General features: G+C 25.9%; 7 protein-coding genes across 7 annotated transcripts; 3 read left to right on the top strand and 4 right to left on the bottom strand.

Annotated features, from left to right (window-relative positions):
- Positions 1–114: 114 nt before the first annotated feature.
- On the top strand, positions 115–6911 carry PNEG_02184 (hypothetical protein; the record flags this gene model as incomplete). Its single annotated transcript, XM_007875976.1, has 23 exons — positions 115–181; positions 233–428; positions 472–563; positions 611–957; positions 1006–1203; positions 1258–1474; positions 1516–1804; positions 1856–2109; positions 2154–2398; positions 2440–2493; positions 2543–2673; positions 2717–3132; positions 3176–3234; positions 3277–3417; positions 3464–3531; positions 3575–4136; positions 4183–4352; positions 4397–4906; positions 4951–5213; positions 5255–5979; positions 6022–6210; positions 6259–6513; positions 6558–6911. The coding sequence occupies 23 exons, from the start codon at positions 115–117 to the stop codon at positions 6909–6911; spliced, it is 5802 nt and encodes a 1933-aa protein (XP_007874167.1).
- A 62-nt stretch (positions 6912–6973) lies between these two features.
- PNEG_02183 (hypothetical protein) lies at positions 6974–8435 on the bottom strand (the record flags this gene model as incomplete). Its single annotated transcript, XM_007875975.1, has 6 exons — positions 8136–8435; positions 7905–8092; positions 7675–7857; positions 7487–7631; positions 7330–7444; positions 6974–7281 (listed from the first exon to the last, which is right to left on the bottom strand). Exons 1-6 carry the CDS (start codon positions 8382–8384, stop codon positions 6974–6976), a joined length of 1188 nt encoding a protein of 395 aa, XP_007874166.1. The 5' UTR covers positions 8385–8435.
- A 104-nt stretch (positions 8436–8539) lies between these two features.
- On the top strand, positions 8540–11030 carry PNEG_02182 (hypothetical protein; the record flags this gene model as incomplete). Its single annotated transcript, XM_007875974.1, has 5 exons — positions 8540–8834; positions 8885–9239; positions 9283–9418; positions 9472–10156; positions 10203–11030. 5 exons carry the CDS (start codon positions 8540–8542, stop codon positions 10934–10936), a joined length of 2205 nt encoding a protein of 734 aa, XP_007874165.1. The 3' UTR covers positions 10937–11030.
- Positions 11031–11081: 51 nt separating this feature from the next.
- Positions 11082–12110, bottom strand: PNEG_02181 (hypothetical protein; the record flags this gene model as incomplete). Its single annotated transcript, XM_007875973.1, has 5 exons — positions 11965–12110; positions 11781–11923; positions 11492–11736; positions 11288–11447; positions 11082–11246 (listed from the first exon to the last, which is right to left on the bottom strand). The coding sequence occupies exons 1-5, from the start codon at positions 12089–12091 to the stop codon at positions 11082–11084; spliced, it is 840 nt and encodes a 279-aa protein (XP_007874164.1). The 5' UTR covers positions 12092–12110.
- Positions 12111–12204: 94 nt separating this feature from the next.
- On the top strand, positions 12205–12849 carry PNEG_02180 (hypothetical protein; the record flags this gene model as incomplete). The annotated part of the gene is made up of 6 exons (XM_007875972.1): positions 12205–12226; positions 12274–12320; positions 12364–12408; positions 12458–12633; positions 12680–12764; positions 12808–12849. The coding sequence occupies 6 exons, from the start codon at positions 12205–12207 to the stop codon at positions 12847–12849; spliced, it is 417 nt and encodes a 138-aa protein (XP_007874163.1).
- Positions 12850–13072: 223 nt separating this feature from the next.
- PNEG_02179 (hypothetical protein) lies at positions 13073–13600 on the bottom strand (the record flags this gene model as incomplete). The annotated part of the gene is made up of 4 exons (XM_007875971.1): positions 13073–13207; positions 13257–13391; positions 13436–13536; positions 13588–13600. 4 exons carry the CDS (start codon positions 13598–13600, stop codon positions 13073–13075), a joined length of 384 nt encoding a protein of 127 aa, XP_007874162.1.
- An 824-nt stretch (positions 13601–14424) lies between these two features.
- Positions 14425–15999, bottom strand: PNEG_02178 (hypothetical protein; the record flags this gene model as incomplete). Its single annotated transcript, XM_007875970.1, has 8 exons — positions 15794–15999; positions 15679–15747; positions 15511–15634; positions 15310–15466; positions 14930–15264; positions 14746–14881; positions 14637–14699; positions 14425–14593 (listed from the first exon to the last, which is right to left on the bottom strand). Exons 1-8 carry the CDS (start codon positions 15977–15979, stop codon positions 14425–14427), a joined length of 1239 nt encoding a protein of 412 aa, XP_007874161.1. The 5' UTR covers positions 15980–15999.
- Positions 16000–16038: the final 39 nt, after the last annotated feature.

Genomic DNA, 16038 nt, shown 5'->3' with positions numbered 1-16038 from the left:
CTAAAGTTATAGTTTTATCATAGATTTCATATATCAATATTTAATGTTTAAATATATAATTATTTAATTAAACCATAAATATTTCAAATAAAATTTATTTAAAAAGCATAAAAAATGAATTCAACAAATGCATTTTCCAATTCATTAAAAGAAATGAAAAATTATCTAAACAAAATTGGAGGTCTGAGTATTTTTTTCAGAAAATATACTATTTACCTAATATATTTACCAGAATACAATGAAAATTATAGAAATAATTTATATTTTATTAAAATAAAAAATTTCTATGGAAATGATTTTAAAAAATATCTATCAAATTTATATCTAATTATTGATTCATTTAAAAAAGAATCAAAAAATGATATAAATTTCCAAGAGCACACTATTAATAGCATAAAAAAACCATTAGATCTAAATAAGGTTAAAGAGTAAGAAAAATAATGCTCATTTATACGGAAAATAAATATATAGTTACTGTGAATCTATAGAGAAAAAAAATATATGTTTATATATAGAACCTCTTTTTGTTACTATCAAAAACATAATTTTATCAACAAATAATGGTAAAAAAAAATCATAGATATCTTAAAACTAACACATAATAATTCAGAATTTGAGCTTCAAAATGAGCTGTTAAATATTTTAGGTTACAATAATTTAGATTTTATAATTTTAATAATTCAAAATATTCAAAATCTTAAAAACGAAGTATTACATATTAATAATCAAGCTAATTCATGGAATAATGTTATATTTTCTTCAAGAAAAGATTATAGAAATGCATCAGAATCAAACATAACAAGATATGATCAAGATAACTTATTTTTTAAAGATCAATCATATGAAAATCTAGAATCATATCCAAATATTTATGGAATTTCAAATTCAAGATCCTCTTTAAGTATTTTTGGAACTAAATTTTCATTACCTCTTTGTTCAACAAGGGACATTTATCCTGTAAGTAATTATTGAGCATTATAACAAACAATTAACAATTTTGAAAAGTTATACGAAGAAATCACCGTTCAACCTCCTAACAAAGCTCAGAAAATAGATAATAAAATAATTTTTATTAAGGAAATGAACAATCTTTGCTCCAAATCGTTTCAAGAATATCAAACTTTAAATTATATTCAGTCATTAATCTACCCTATTGCTTATGAGACAAACGAAAATATGCTAATATGTGCACCTACTGGAGCAGTAAGTGCACATATAATTTTCTATTACATTTATATATTTTCTAATTTCAATAAGGGGAAAACAGATATTGCTATACTTGCAATTATGCGGGTAATATCTCAGTTTTCAGACCCATCTCCATATAAAGAACCTAAATCAAAAAATTTTAAAATAAATAAAAGTGAATTCAAAGTTATTTATATTTCACCAATGAAGGCTCTTGCATCAGAAATAGTAAAAAAAATCAAAGGACGTTTATCATGGCTAAATATTCAAGTTCAAGAACTTACAGGTAAAAAATTTCACAAATCAATATTCTTAATACAAATTCAGGTGACATACAATTAACGAAATCAGAAATTATTTCGACACAAATTCTTGTAACAACACCAGAAAAATGGGACATTATGACAAGAAAAAATGTCGGAGATATAGGATTAACACAAAAAGTTAAACTTATGATATTTGATGAAATACATATGCTTCATGATGAAAGAGGTACTGTTATAGAAACTTTAATTGCAAGGACACAAAGATACATTGAATCTAGTCAAACAATGATTAGAATTATAGGACTTTCGGCAACACTACCAAATTATATCGATGTAGCAAGATTTCTTGGGTAAATTATAAAACTAGTTCATCATAATTCATGTTGTTAACTAAATTATAGAGTCAATTGTTACCATGGTTTATTTTATTTTTCAGACCAATTTCGTTCAGTTCCATTAGAACAACACTTTTTAGGTGTTAAAGGAAAACCTGGATCAAAAATATCATCTACAAATATGAATTTAGTAACATATGAAAAAGTTATACAACTAGTTAAAAATAATCACCAAGTTATGGTATTTGTCCATACACGTAAAGAAACAGCAAAAACAGCAAAAACTCTCCTCAATTTAGCATTAAATGACGGTTACCAGGGTTTTTTTTTTCCAAAATATACATTTTTTTTCTAATATGGAAAGATATTTTTAACCCTTCAAATCATACACATTATAATTTTTTCAAAAAAGACATTTCTAAATCGAAAAACAAAGAAATGAAAGAATTGCTTGAAAAAGGTTTTGGAATTCATAATGCAGGAATGTTGAGATCAGACAGAAATATCGTAGAAAAATACTTTAGCATTGGAATCATTAGAATTCTATGTTGCACTGCTACATTAGCATGGGGTGTCAATTTACCAGCATATGCTGTCATAATAAAAGGAGTAGGTATAATATATTTATTATTATATTCTTAAAAAAACAGACTCAGATTTACGAACCACAAAAAGGAATTTTTGTAGATTTAGGTATATTAGATGTAAAATTGGCGCATAATTTTAAAACTATATTCTAACTTTAATTATAAGGTCCTTCAAATATTTGGAAGAGCAGGAAGACCTCAATATGAAGATCGTGGTATTGGATATATTATCACATCAAATGATAAGCTAGCACATTATGTATCATCAGTAACTCAACAGCATCCTATAGAATCTAAGTATAATTTTTAAATAATTAAATAACATGTTTTATAATCGTAGATTTATGGAAAAGTTAACAGACAATCTTAACGCAGAAATATCTTTAGGATCAGTAACAAATGTAGAAGAAGCAATTTCATGGCTAAGTTATACATATTTTTATATAAGAATGAAAAAAAATCCTCTTATATATGGATTGACACAAGAAGATATCCGTGATGACCCACAAATATATAAAAGAAGAAAAGAACTTATAATTTCGGCAGCAAAAAAACTATACGAGACGCAAATGATAATTTTCAACAAAAAATCAGGATTTTTAAGTCCAAAAGACTTAGGGAGAATAGCATCAAATTATTATATTTCTCGAGAAAACATAGAAAACTTTAATCTAACCCTTAAATCGAATATTACTGAAGAGGAAGTCTTCCATATTTTAAGCAAAAGTTCAGAATTTTCACAAATGAAATATAGAGGTTAATAATATATATATTCAGTGTTTAATTTTAACGCATATAGAAAATGAAAATGAAGAATTAAAACAGCTCTTAGAAAAATATTGCCATTATAAAATCAAAGTACTATTCACTATTTCTTTTTCCAAACTAATATCTTAAAAGGAAACTATTGATTCAACACCTGGAAAAGTAAACATTTTACTTCAAAGTTATATTTCCAAAGCACTAATAGAAGATTCTGCTTTAATATCAGACTCTAATTATATAGCAACAAATGCTAGTAGAATTTGTAGAGCACTATTTGTAAGTTCAAAAATCAATAAATTTAAAACAAATTAATTAAATTTAGGAAATAGCATTATCTAGAAATTGGGAATCTGCTTTAACTATTTTAAGTGTCTGTAAATCTATTGAAAGGTTTTTATATCTCCTAGATTTTATTAGATATACTAAATTTCAGACAAATATGGTCATATGAGCATCCATTAAGTCAATTTAATCTACCTACTAAAATATTGCAAAAGTTGGAAATGCATAACAATATTGGAAATATGGAAGATTTGAAAAGATTGAGCAAAACAGAGCTTGGAATGCTTATCCATCATATTCGTTTAGGTGGAATTATATCTAATTATATCAATAAATTTCCTCTTATAAAAATTGACGCAAAAATTTTTCCGATTACAAAAAAGATCTTAAGAATTCAATTAAATATACAACCAAATTTTATTTGGGATAACACAATTCATAACCTTGTAGAGCTTTTTTGGATTTGGGTAGAAGATTCAGATTCTACAGAAATTTTACATTCTCTTCATTTGCTACTTTCTAAAAAAAAAAAAGAAGAAACCCTAGATTTTGTTATTCTTCTACCAGACATTATCCCATCTCAAATACTTATTTGGGGAATTTCTGATAAATGGCTAAAAGCAGAAACAATGACACCAATATCTCTCAATAACATTGTTTTTCCGGACGATTCAAGCTCAATAACTGAGTTACTTGATCTTCAACCCCTTCCAGTAATTATTTATGTCAAACTATAAAAAAATTGATAACGAATATTAGATTTCTGCACTGAATAATCATGTTTTAGAAGAAATATATTCTAAAAAGTTTATTTTTTTTAACGCAATACAAACACAAATATTCCATACTCTATATCATACCAATATAAATGTTTTAATAGGTGCACCTACTGGATCAGGAAAAACAATAGCAGCAGAGCTCTCTCTATGGTAAATAATTTAATTTAACATATAATATATTAAAAGAATCTTAGGTGGGCATTTAAAACAAAGCCATCATCTAAAATAATTTATATCGCACCAATGAAAGCATTAGTTCGAGAAAGGGTAAAAGACTGGACTACAAGATTTGCAAATCCATTGAAAAAAAAAATTATAGAATTAACAGGTGATACTTCACCAGACTCTAAAGAAATATATGAAGCAAATATAATCATAACTACACCTGAAAAGTGGGATGGTATTAGTAGAAACTGGAAAAAAAGAAAATATGTTCAAGAAATATGTTTAATTATTATAGATGAAATTCATCTACTTGGAGATGATCGCGGACCTATACTTGAAATTATTGTATCACGTATGAACTACATAGCTACTCAAAATAAGTCACATATACGAATAATAGGCTTATCAACTGCTATAACAAACGCTTTGGATTTGGCAGATTGGCTAAGCATAAAAGAAGAAGGATTATACAATTTTCGGCATTCTGTAAGACCAATTCCATTAAAAATATATATTGATGGATTTTCTGGTCATAAATAGTTAACTTTCAACATATTATTATCTAGTTTCTAATTTTCATTAGCTGCCAAAGAATGGCATCAATGAACAAGTCAGTATTTTCTGCTATTCTTGATCATTCTCCTGACAAACCTGTGCTTATATTTGTATCATCAAGGCGACAAACTAGATTAACATCACAGGATTTAATAACTTATTGTGGTTTAGAGGAAAATCCAAAAAGATTTCTTCATATGTCAGATCACAAATTAAATATGATATTAACTCAAGTTAAAGATGAATCTTTAAAAAATGCATTAAATTTTGGTATTGGTCTTCACCATGCAGGTATGAAAAAATTGGATTTTTAATTCGAAAATAACGTTTAGGATTAACCGAAAATGATCGTAAACTATCAGAAGAACTTTTTATAAATAATAAAATCCAAATTCTTATTGCAACTAGTACTTTAGCATGGGGCATAAATACTCCAACACATCTAGTAATCGTAAAGGGTACAGAATTTTTTGATGCAAAAACTCAAGGGTATAAAGATATGAATTTAACAGATGTACTTCAAATGCTTGGAAGAGCTGGAAGACCTCAATTCGATACGGCAGGTATAGCAAAAATATTTGTTCAAGATACAAAAAAATCTTTTTATAAACATTTTCTTCATGAAGGATTTCCCGTAGAATCATCTTTACATAAGGTTTTAACTGATCATATTTCTGCTGAAATCGTTAATGAAACAATTTCTTCAGAACAAGATGCAATAGATTATTTAACATGGACATATTTTTTTCGAAGAATTCATAAAAATCCAACATACTATGGTTTATCTGATAGTTCACAAAATAGTATAAACACATATTTATCGAAAATAATTAATACATCTATCAATGAGCTTATAGAATCTAATTGTATCTATAGAGATGAAAACGGAACGCTTAAAGCGACTGTATTTGGTTCAATAGCCAGTTATTACTATATATCTCATAAAACTATTAGAAATTTATTAAGTAAAATTAAAATTGAAATTAATTTCAAAAGTTGTTTAAAACTTTTATCAGAAGCATCAGAATTCGATGAATTATCAGTACGCCACAATGAGGTAAACTGTTTTAAAAGCTGATTAGCAACTAATTTATACAAGGATATTATTAATAAGGAAATTTCTCAAAAATTACCTTTTAAAAGTGAAGAAATGGCACTGCCTTTATGGGATCCTCATGTAAAAACATTTCTTCTAATTCAAGCACATTTAAAACATTTTGACTTGCCAATCATAGATTATATTACTGATACTATTTCCATTTTAGATCAAAGTGTTCGAATTTTACAAGTAAAAATTTTGTAAAAAAATATTTATACAATTTTTAATAATTTTCAGGCATATATAGATATTTCAACCGAATTAGGCTATTTGGAAACTTGTTTAGAATTTATATCGCTTTTACAGTGTATAAAACATGCTAGATGGCCTGAATTATCTGAACTATCCATACTTCCGGGTGTAAATCACGAAAATGCAATGAATTTACAACAAATATCACAAACAAAACTAGAGTTTCTTCCGAAAAAATCCAAAAATGATTTAGAAAAATTGGGATTGCTTCTTAAAGTTCCTAAAGAAAAAATGATAGAGGTAATTCGTTTATACCAATGCATAAAAAATACTAATAATATTAGTTTATAAATGTTGCAAAAACTATACCTATAGTAACTATAGAAATTTCTCAAAAAGAAAAATCTTTTTTAAATATAACTCTGATAAAGGATTCAAAACCTTATCATCCAAATTATATACTATATTCTCCAAAATTTCCAAAACCTCAGAAAGAAGGCTGGTATATATTATGCACATCCCATACATCTAATAGAATTCATGTTTTAAAACGATTAACTATGTCCAAACATACACACGGAATACTAAATACTAATATTATAATACCTCAAACTATTTATGGAGAAATTGTTAATATAATTGTAATATCTGATACTTTTTGTATCAAAAAAGTACACAGTATAACATTAATGTCATAAAAGAAAGCCTATTAATTGTTATACATAAATATAATGTTACAACATATTTTCAAATAAAATATTTATATTTCCATAAATTCGGTTGATATATCACCCCTATTGATACTGTTAATTAGCTCTCTTCTTATCTCTGGCCCTATTTTTTCATGCCCTTTAGCTTTTATTACATCTAATAAAATATCCTTTTGATCTTGTGTGAGATCATTTTTATATCTTTGAACAAAAGCCAATAGAGACTGGTGTTCAATAACAACTAAAGGCCGTTGCAAAGATTTCCATCGCATAAAATGAAAAACCAATGCATCTACAACCTTATAAGGAAGGGCATACTTTTTATCTAACAATATTTTAATAAACAATGACGTCGAACCTAGTAAGAATAAAATGAAATAATACCATCAAGAACGGCAAAACATACCACAAAAATCCATTTCTGATAATCGTAAAAGAGCAGCAGCAGAATGCAAAACAGGAATAGAAACTTTCGATAAAATAGAACCTATAATTGTAGCCTCCTTAAGTGTACAATTAGTCTAATTTTACATTATAAAACTATAAAAATAAATAAAAAATACTTCACAAATAGGAAACAAAAAACCCTTAAAAAATGCGGCAGGCTTATAAATACTTTTTTTTAAAGACATATAAAGATGATAATTAAGTTTTTTATGCTCTAAAATATCTTGACGAACTTTGTTAAAAAGTATAACAGATATAAATCTATTAAATACTCAGTTTTTTTTTTTTTTTTCTAAAAAATTACCTTTGAAACTGATAAGATTTCAAATTACTCACGAAAAGACGAGTTGCTTCATAACATGCATTAGGAGACCATGTATTAGGAGATGTCAAAAACAAAATATCTTCCCAGTTTCGTAAAGAAGGTATTATTTTAAATGCTTTTGGAAGTTTCCCAGATTTATACCTTGATAAAAGCAAACCCACTCTTACATTACTTATCAATAATATGTATAAAATAATACAAATATTTACTTAGTATAAACATCAACAACTTTCTGAGGCAAAGAAGAAAAAATAGAACAACTTGTTTTATTATTTAATCCTATAGATGAATCACATTCCTCTATTTTACCAAGTATTTGGTTTGCCATAGTTTTTTTAAAAGCAGGTTCAAGATCTAAAAATTTATCAAACAAATCTTGGTCAGATTTATCAATTTCCTATCAGTTAAAATTAAAAAAATTAAATAATAAAAAAATATACAATTTCTTCAAAGTCAGTATCTTCTAAATCCGAATATTTTTGGTTATAATCAGAATCAACAGAAGATTCAGATAAAAATTCAAGATCCTCCAGCTCTATTAGTGGAGAATCTTTGACGTTTTGAGAATATTTATCATCAAACTCTTCCTGTTGCTTCTGAGCAATTTTTAGAATTTTTTGAGAAAGTTTCACATCTAAAGTTTTTTTTCTTTTATAACCCTTTTCTTCTCTATATTTCCTTATCCTCATTTTACAATATAAAATTATTTCGAAAAAAAATCATACAAAAGCCTAATGTTTTATCTTTGAATATTATTCAAATTTTATCACATCAAATTTTATCTCGATAACATTTTAAAATCTAAAAAATAATAAAAACAATTTTATCTATAAATAATATAAAAATGGAGGAAAGCATTTCAGAAAATCCTAATTCAAAAATGACTATATATTCTAATGAGAAAAATATTAACATAAATTGTGAAAGACAATTAAATGATAAAATATTATCTGAAGAAAAAATAAACCAAACTACAATGAAAATTGAACATATTATAAAAGATATACCACTAAAACCTATATTAAACTATAATCCAGATGAATTAAGATGGAATTCTACACATACAATAAATCTAGAACATGTATACTGTTACTGTGCTCAAGATAGAACTTTAGATGAACCAGACTTTCAATGTAGAGGTAATTAAGCCTAACATATAATTACTTGAAAGACACTTATTAAACGTTAGTTTGCAAGAATTTCTTTCATGCTAGATGTTTCAGATCACCTTTAAAAGAAGTATTACCATTTTTAATAAACTATACGCTAGTTTGTAGTTTATGTAGTAGTACAAATACTGAAGAATTTCACCGCTCAATAGCATCATGGAAAGCTATTTGTGGATGCGTTATTGCAAATCTTACATCTCAAAAAATAATATCAGACCACCCAGAATGGACAAAAGATATGATTTCTAGCAAAAATCATCTAGAATTAACTAGGCTTGAATATTTTTTTACAAAAAAAGCAGATATTGTTCCTTTTCTAGAAAATCCCTTCAATTGGAAAATTTTGTGCATTGATAAAGAAAAAGCTAGTTCATGGTATCAATAATATTTTTCATTATTTTAGCTAATTATTAATTAGGCAATCAACGCTTGGAAATCTACTTTTGTCAAGTAAAGATACATTTAGAGCTCAAGATGAAGGGAATAGATCTCAAAATAGTCCATATTCATTAATAGATACAAATCTTTTTCAATTTAGATCAATGTACACCTCTGTAAGTCTTAATATCTATTATCTTCCAAAAATAGCATCTAAAAATATAATAAGGGCTCACACAAATTAACATTAAATACATCCCGTAAAAGACAAAATTCAATATATCATGATGAAAATATACATACAAAATTTTTAAAAAATTCTTCTACTATTTCTAATTCTATTGAAAATATTTCTAGTAATATAAAAAAAGAAAATCTCGAAAATAAAAAAGATATTAAAGAGTCAAGAGAAAGAAAAGAAACTTGGAAGAAGAAAGAATCACATACAAAAAAGAAAGACAAAGTATCAGATACCAATATTTCCAATATGTCCATTCTTCCTAGAATTCGACCACCTCCTTATCGACCTTCTGATTTCAATTCGACTCCTCGTTTACCTACATTTATAAGAGTCGAAAACAATAATATAAATCAAGACTTTTATTCATTAACAGATCAGCCATTCAATAGAAAAGCATTTCGATATCTTCCTTGTGAAGCAACGCCTCTTATGCCAAATATTATGTATAGGCAAATTGAATTACCTCCTTATAGAGCAAGAATTAGCTGGAATGATACTAGCCAACATGTATTTTTAGATAAAGATGGAATGACAGCAACAACAGACAAAGGCTTTAGAATGGCAAGAGCAAATGTTTGCATGAACGAAGGAGACTGGTATTTCGAATTCATTATTGAGAGAGGGAATGGAGATCAAGGTGGATTTGTACGTATTGGGATAGCTCGAAGAGAAGGTAATTTTTAGAAATAGTTAAATTATATTAATTTCAATTCATAAAGCTTCTTTGGATGCACCTGTTGGATTTGATGGTTATTCTTATGCTTTGAGAGATAAAGGAGGCCAAAAAGTTCATATGTCTAGACCACGTGATTTTATGGAGTCATTTGGTACAGGTGATGTGATTGGATTTCACGTATCTTTTCCAAAAACTACATCAAAAAATTCGTGCATATTAAAAAGTGATATTTTTCGAGATAGAATTCCTATTCGTTATAAAGGACAACTTTATTTTGAACAATTAGAATATATACCTTCAAAGGAAATGGAGGATTTAATGAACCCTGCATCAAATGCAGTTAAATCTGCCACTCTTCCATCTATTATTAAAAATTCTTTTATAAAAGTTTATAAAAATGGAAAATTCATGGGAACAGCATTTCAAGATCTTTATGCATTTTTGCCTCCTAACTCACAAACCATACAAGCTCAAGATATAAATGATGGGATGCTAGGTTATTATCCTGCTGTAAGTATGTATCGTGGAGGCATAGTAAGACTAAATTTTGGCCCTCTTTTTAAATATCCCCCTAAAGATATTCCACTTGGATCAGTTGTGATACCCCTTTTTGAAAGATATACTGAACAAATAGCGGAAGATATTGTATGGGATTTAGTAGATGAAATAGATTTAAGTTTTTCAAGTGAAATCATGGATTCACTTTCAGCAATAAGAACAAAAGAAACAACAAATTCGTCAGAAATTTCAGAAATTAAAGAAATAGAAGATATTTAATGTCCAAACTTCTGAATCATATATATACATTATTATTTACCACTATAATAAACTAATAGAAATATATGTATATAATTTTATTTAAAAACCCAAATATTATTTATATAGTCAAACTTATAGAAAAATCAGGATCATTTATATTATTTCAAACGCTATTGTTTCTTTCTGCTGCTTTGTCACCAACAAAATTTTCTTCCATCCATATGATTCCGCATTCAGGACATGATTTATCTTTTTGTTTAGCCATGTATGCTTTAGAGCAATATTCATGAAATCTTACAGGACAATTCATATTTGAACAACGAAAACCCTTAAATTATTTAGTAAAAAATAAAAATATTCAAAAATTACTTGAGTAACCACATTATGACATGCTTTACATCTTTTGAGCAAAGGTACTCTAAAATCTTGATCAAAGTCATTCTCAGGTTCATCAATATATGTTTTAATTATAGGATAAAGCTCTAAAAGGGATCTAGGGGACAATGTAAAATATACACGAGTTCCATGCCTTAAATAATTAATTTTATCTTTACATAATAATAAAAAATTTACATGGTTTTTGAAAGCCATCCTTCCTCAACAAATGCAGCTAAAGAAGCTTCAGCAGAAACCTTGGATAACCCTACACCCTTTAAACTAGATTCCCTTAACGCTTGAGTAGAAGTTATAGAAAAAACTTCTAATTGATGAGTATTACTTTTTACTAAAATATAATCAAGAAGCTGCTTAAAAAAAGCAATTTCAGAAGGAGTATAACTAGTTGATAATTGGCTAAAAACATCAGAGGAAGTATTAATCTTATGCTGTTTAAAAAAAAAATATGATTTAAAAAAGATATTACCAATATCCAAATCACTATGCCAGTAGATTGATCTATAGTTTTTCGAATTTCTAGATCCAAACAAGTAATTGCATTATTAATATCAAAAATATATAATTCAAGAGTGCTTATATTTATTACAACAGAATCTATAGATATATTTTCTAAAAATATTCAATTAAAATATCCAATTTTTTTAAATTACCATAGATAGAAATAGCAATTAACAATGAATTCAATGCCTGTTCTTGGAAAATACTTCTCTTCGCAATAAAATGTTGAAGGAGAACTCGATGAACGTCAGTAAATTGAGTCTCATTATTTATGTCCATAAATCAATTTTTTTAAAAACTTCATTATCGAACAATATCAATTAAAATTCGAAAACATCCTTTTATTAAGTGCATTTATAAAATTTCAAATTATATAATTTTCTATATTAAATATGTGGCTTACAGATAATCAAAGTAAATTTATATTCTTTAAAAAATATTGTTATTTAGTATATAAATAGAAATTGGAGTAACATTAACGGCTCTTGGAATAGGATTTATAATACTTGTATATTTTTTTACTCAGATAGCATCTATTTATAATATTACAGGGTATAGTTACATTATTTGATGCAAGTCTATTAATTATTGGAAATGTAATCTAATAAAATACATAAATTAATACTGTATTAATTTGAATTTTAGCTTTTATTTATCTCAGGACTTATACTAATCATTGGATTTATAAAAACATTGGTATTTTTTTCAAGAAGACAAAAACTTTGGGGATCTGTATTCTTTTTTTTGGGGATGCTTTTAGTTTTTTTCAAAAAACCATTTTTCGGATTTATTATTGAAACATTTGGATTTATAAATCTCTTGTTAGTTACATAAAACAAATAAGTATACTATAACTAAGAATTTTAGCGGTAATTTCTTTCCAATTATAATTTCTTTTTTAACACAATTTCCTATTATTGGACATATTTTAAGAATTTCTTTTATCAAAAAAGTATATAACATATAAAAAAAAACAAAATTGCTAACATAATAAGATTTTGGACAGAGTAATAGGTATATATCAAATACCTGTATAACATTTATTATTTTTAATATTTTATAAAATATAAACTTAAACATAACTCTTAATAAAAACGCATAAAATATTCAAAAATGAGAATCTTATTTAAAAAATATTATTACAAAATTTTTAATACAAAAAAAACAAAATGATTTTTTAAGCCCATTATCTTAACCAAAATGTTTATTCAAAAGCAATAACAAATAGAATAAATAATGCATAATTCTACTCTAATATCATTAAAATCCTGCACTAATAAGATAATCTGCAAGAGCTTCAATAATTTTAGCTGCTTCTCCAGCCTGCGTTGTTTTAGGAAAGTGGCCAATAATGATAACTTTGTGTGTTCGTACGCAGTAAACACCTTCACATCCCTTAATATCTGATGTTAATACATTTAAAATTAGAAAATCTAAAACTAACCTGTTTACCATATATACTTCGATCCTCTGCACGAATTGTTACATATTTTTGTTGCGATAGATAAAAGCCTGATGCTTGGACCTGTGAAGGATTATCGAATCCAGATGCAAGAGTACTTAATTCATTTAATTTCAACTAAATAATAAAAAAACACAAATAATAGAAACACGTAAACTTACATCAAATCCGGGACTAGATGCCCATATACTGTTACCTTCTCGAGAACATATAGCTGCTTTATCAAATTTCCCTGTTCCAACAAGGCTCGTATCAACATACTCTAATTTAAATATTATTTTTTCAAAAAAACATTAAATTTTCTCTTCATTACCTTTCCAACTCATGCTTTAAACAATATTATATATTAGCTACCTTTAATATCTTAATATTTCTTTTATTTTTATAAAATTTTCAAAATAATCCGCCTTAAATTTTCGATGACAAGAGATACATTTAAACATAATCTCATGTTTTAGAAAGAAATTATAATAATAAAAAATATTATATTATAAATATTATATAAATATATAATTATATTTGCATAATATTTATAGAATTATTTAAATAAACGTTTGTTTTAAAGTATATTACACTTAATATTTTTAAACATATATCATTTATTTTAATTTAACATATAATCAAAAATTTATAATTAGCATTAATATTAATTAATAATCATAATAAATAAATTAAAAGAAAGTATTTGAACAAATTACTTTTAATGTAATAGTTATTTAATTTTCTATTTTATAACTTATAATAAAATTCTATGAAAACAAACCAATTTCTATTACATATATGTACTGATAAAAAACATTTGTGATTTCATTTTAAATCACTATAATATATTAATTCAAATATACTTAAAAAAAAATAAAAATAAATTACAATTCAAAAAGTTATAAACATTGCATTATTTATATAAAATACACTGTTAGAATTCATTGTAACATATATTTAAAAAAACAAATCATATACTTTTAAAAACACTTAAATAAAATTAATATCAATTATCATTTATCAAATTATAACTTGTTAATACTCAAAAGTATCACTCTAAAAATTCATAAATATTAATTGTTCGATTATATATTAATACGTACAAAAAAATATTACATTCAATTATCAAAAACAGATATTATCTATTAAAAATATTAACATTTTTCTATTATTCATATAAAACTAAATCATGTTCCTTATTCAAATTTAATCCACTTTTTTTTAAAAAAATATTACTTCCATACTCCATATATTCAGCTCTTGTAACTTTTTTTTCATCAAATATTTTAGTATTACAAGCCAAAGAAGAACCACCCACCCATGCAAATGTATCAGGGCTGATACTAAGGTAAATAAAAATAAAAAAAATAATTTAACTACTTATGTGGCTGATAAATCACAATTTTACAATATGCAGGAGCTAAAGACTGAAGCTCTTTTTTACTATTTATTTTTAACATTATATCACTATTTTTTTATATTATCTTACAGTCTTTCAGAATATCCTTTAAAAAATGAATTACCTCCAACAAGAATAATATTTGCTAAAAAAAGTTCTTGAAAATCAGATTCTACTAACTTCAAAGATTGCATAATAGCTTCATGAATACCCGCTTGAGATAAATCTAATAATTAATAAATAAAATACAAACAGATATATGTATATATATTACTTATTATGCTTGGATTAAACATTACTTCAGGAACAATAAATCTCTCGTTTTTTAGGGTTAAAATTTGTCTCTCTTTGATCATATCCCTCTGCGAATTCGACGTTAGAACAAATCCTTGATTATTTGTGCTATAATCGGGAAGAACATAATCAATTGAAACATTTCCTGGCTTTTTCCCCTTACTAATTTCTATATCTTCATTAAAATTAGAAGATACAAAAAAACACGATTTTTTAATCTGATCTGCTAAACAAAATTCTTCCATAATATTATAATGTCTAAAAGAAATAATTTCCTTCAAATAATTTGTTAAAAGTTTTCCTCCAACATTAAGCCTAAAAATATAAATATGTATATTATAACTCAAAAAAAATATTAGCCTTTTCACAGCTTTCCACTGAATATCTCCTAAAATAATAGGAACTACATGAGTAAAACTAAAACCACTATCAATAACAAGAGCAAATTCTCGTGGTCCATTCATTTCTTTTGATGTCCCATAAATTTCACTATTGTTCCATGGCACTAAAGAACTAGCTTATAAAACTTAATTTCCTCTATAAAAAGATATCTTAGTATACCAATACATCTATAATATGATTGAAATTCATATTCTTCAAAAATAATTTGATCATAAGCTGATTGTAGTTGAGGAAAATTATAGGGAGGTTCTGTAACAAGAAGAGACGTTTCACTATAATCAACCTATCAAGTAAAAACCTAAAAACAGATCAAAACAAAAAATTTACCCTAAAGTCTTTCTGAGAAAATAAATAATCCCATATTGCTTTTTCAGATTCCCAATTTACCAAATAACCCTAAAATTAGTTATAAAAATGTATATAAAGTTATATTAAACTGCACTCTATCAATTGGACGCCGAAAACGGAGTGAAGAAAAGTCTTTACATCCTGAAATTTGGGATCCTATATATGTTCTTCTTTCAAAAACTGATTTTGCAATACAGTTTGGTGAAATTCTTGGAAAATTATCTGAAGAAAAGCCATATTTAACTGAATAACCACCGTTATCAACAACAAGAATTGTCATTTAGCATTTCATCTATTTCAAAATTCTAAAGAAAATTAAAACGGTTTCACGTGATAAAT

The sequence above is a fragment of the Pneumocystis murina genome (genome assembly GCF_000349005.2).
Source record: "Pneumocystis murina B123 chromosome Unknown supercont1.12, whole genome shotgun sequence".
Classification (NCBI taxonomy): Eukaryota; Fungi; Ascomycota; class Pneumocystomycetes; order Pneumocystales; family Pneumocystaceae; genus Pneumocystis; species Pneumocystis murina.
Note: the sequence above shows the minus strand (reverse complement) of the source record. Positions and strands in the feature narration are given on the sequence as shown.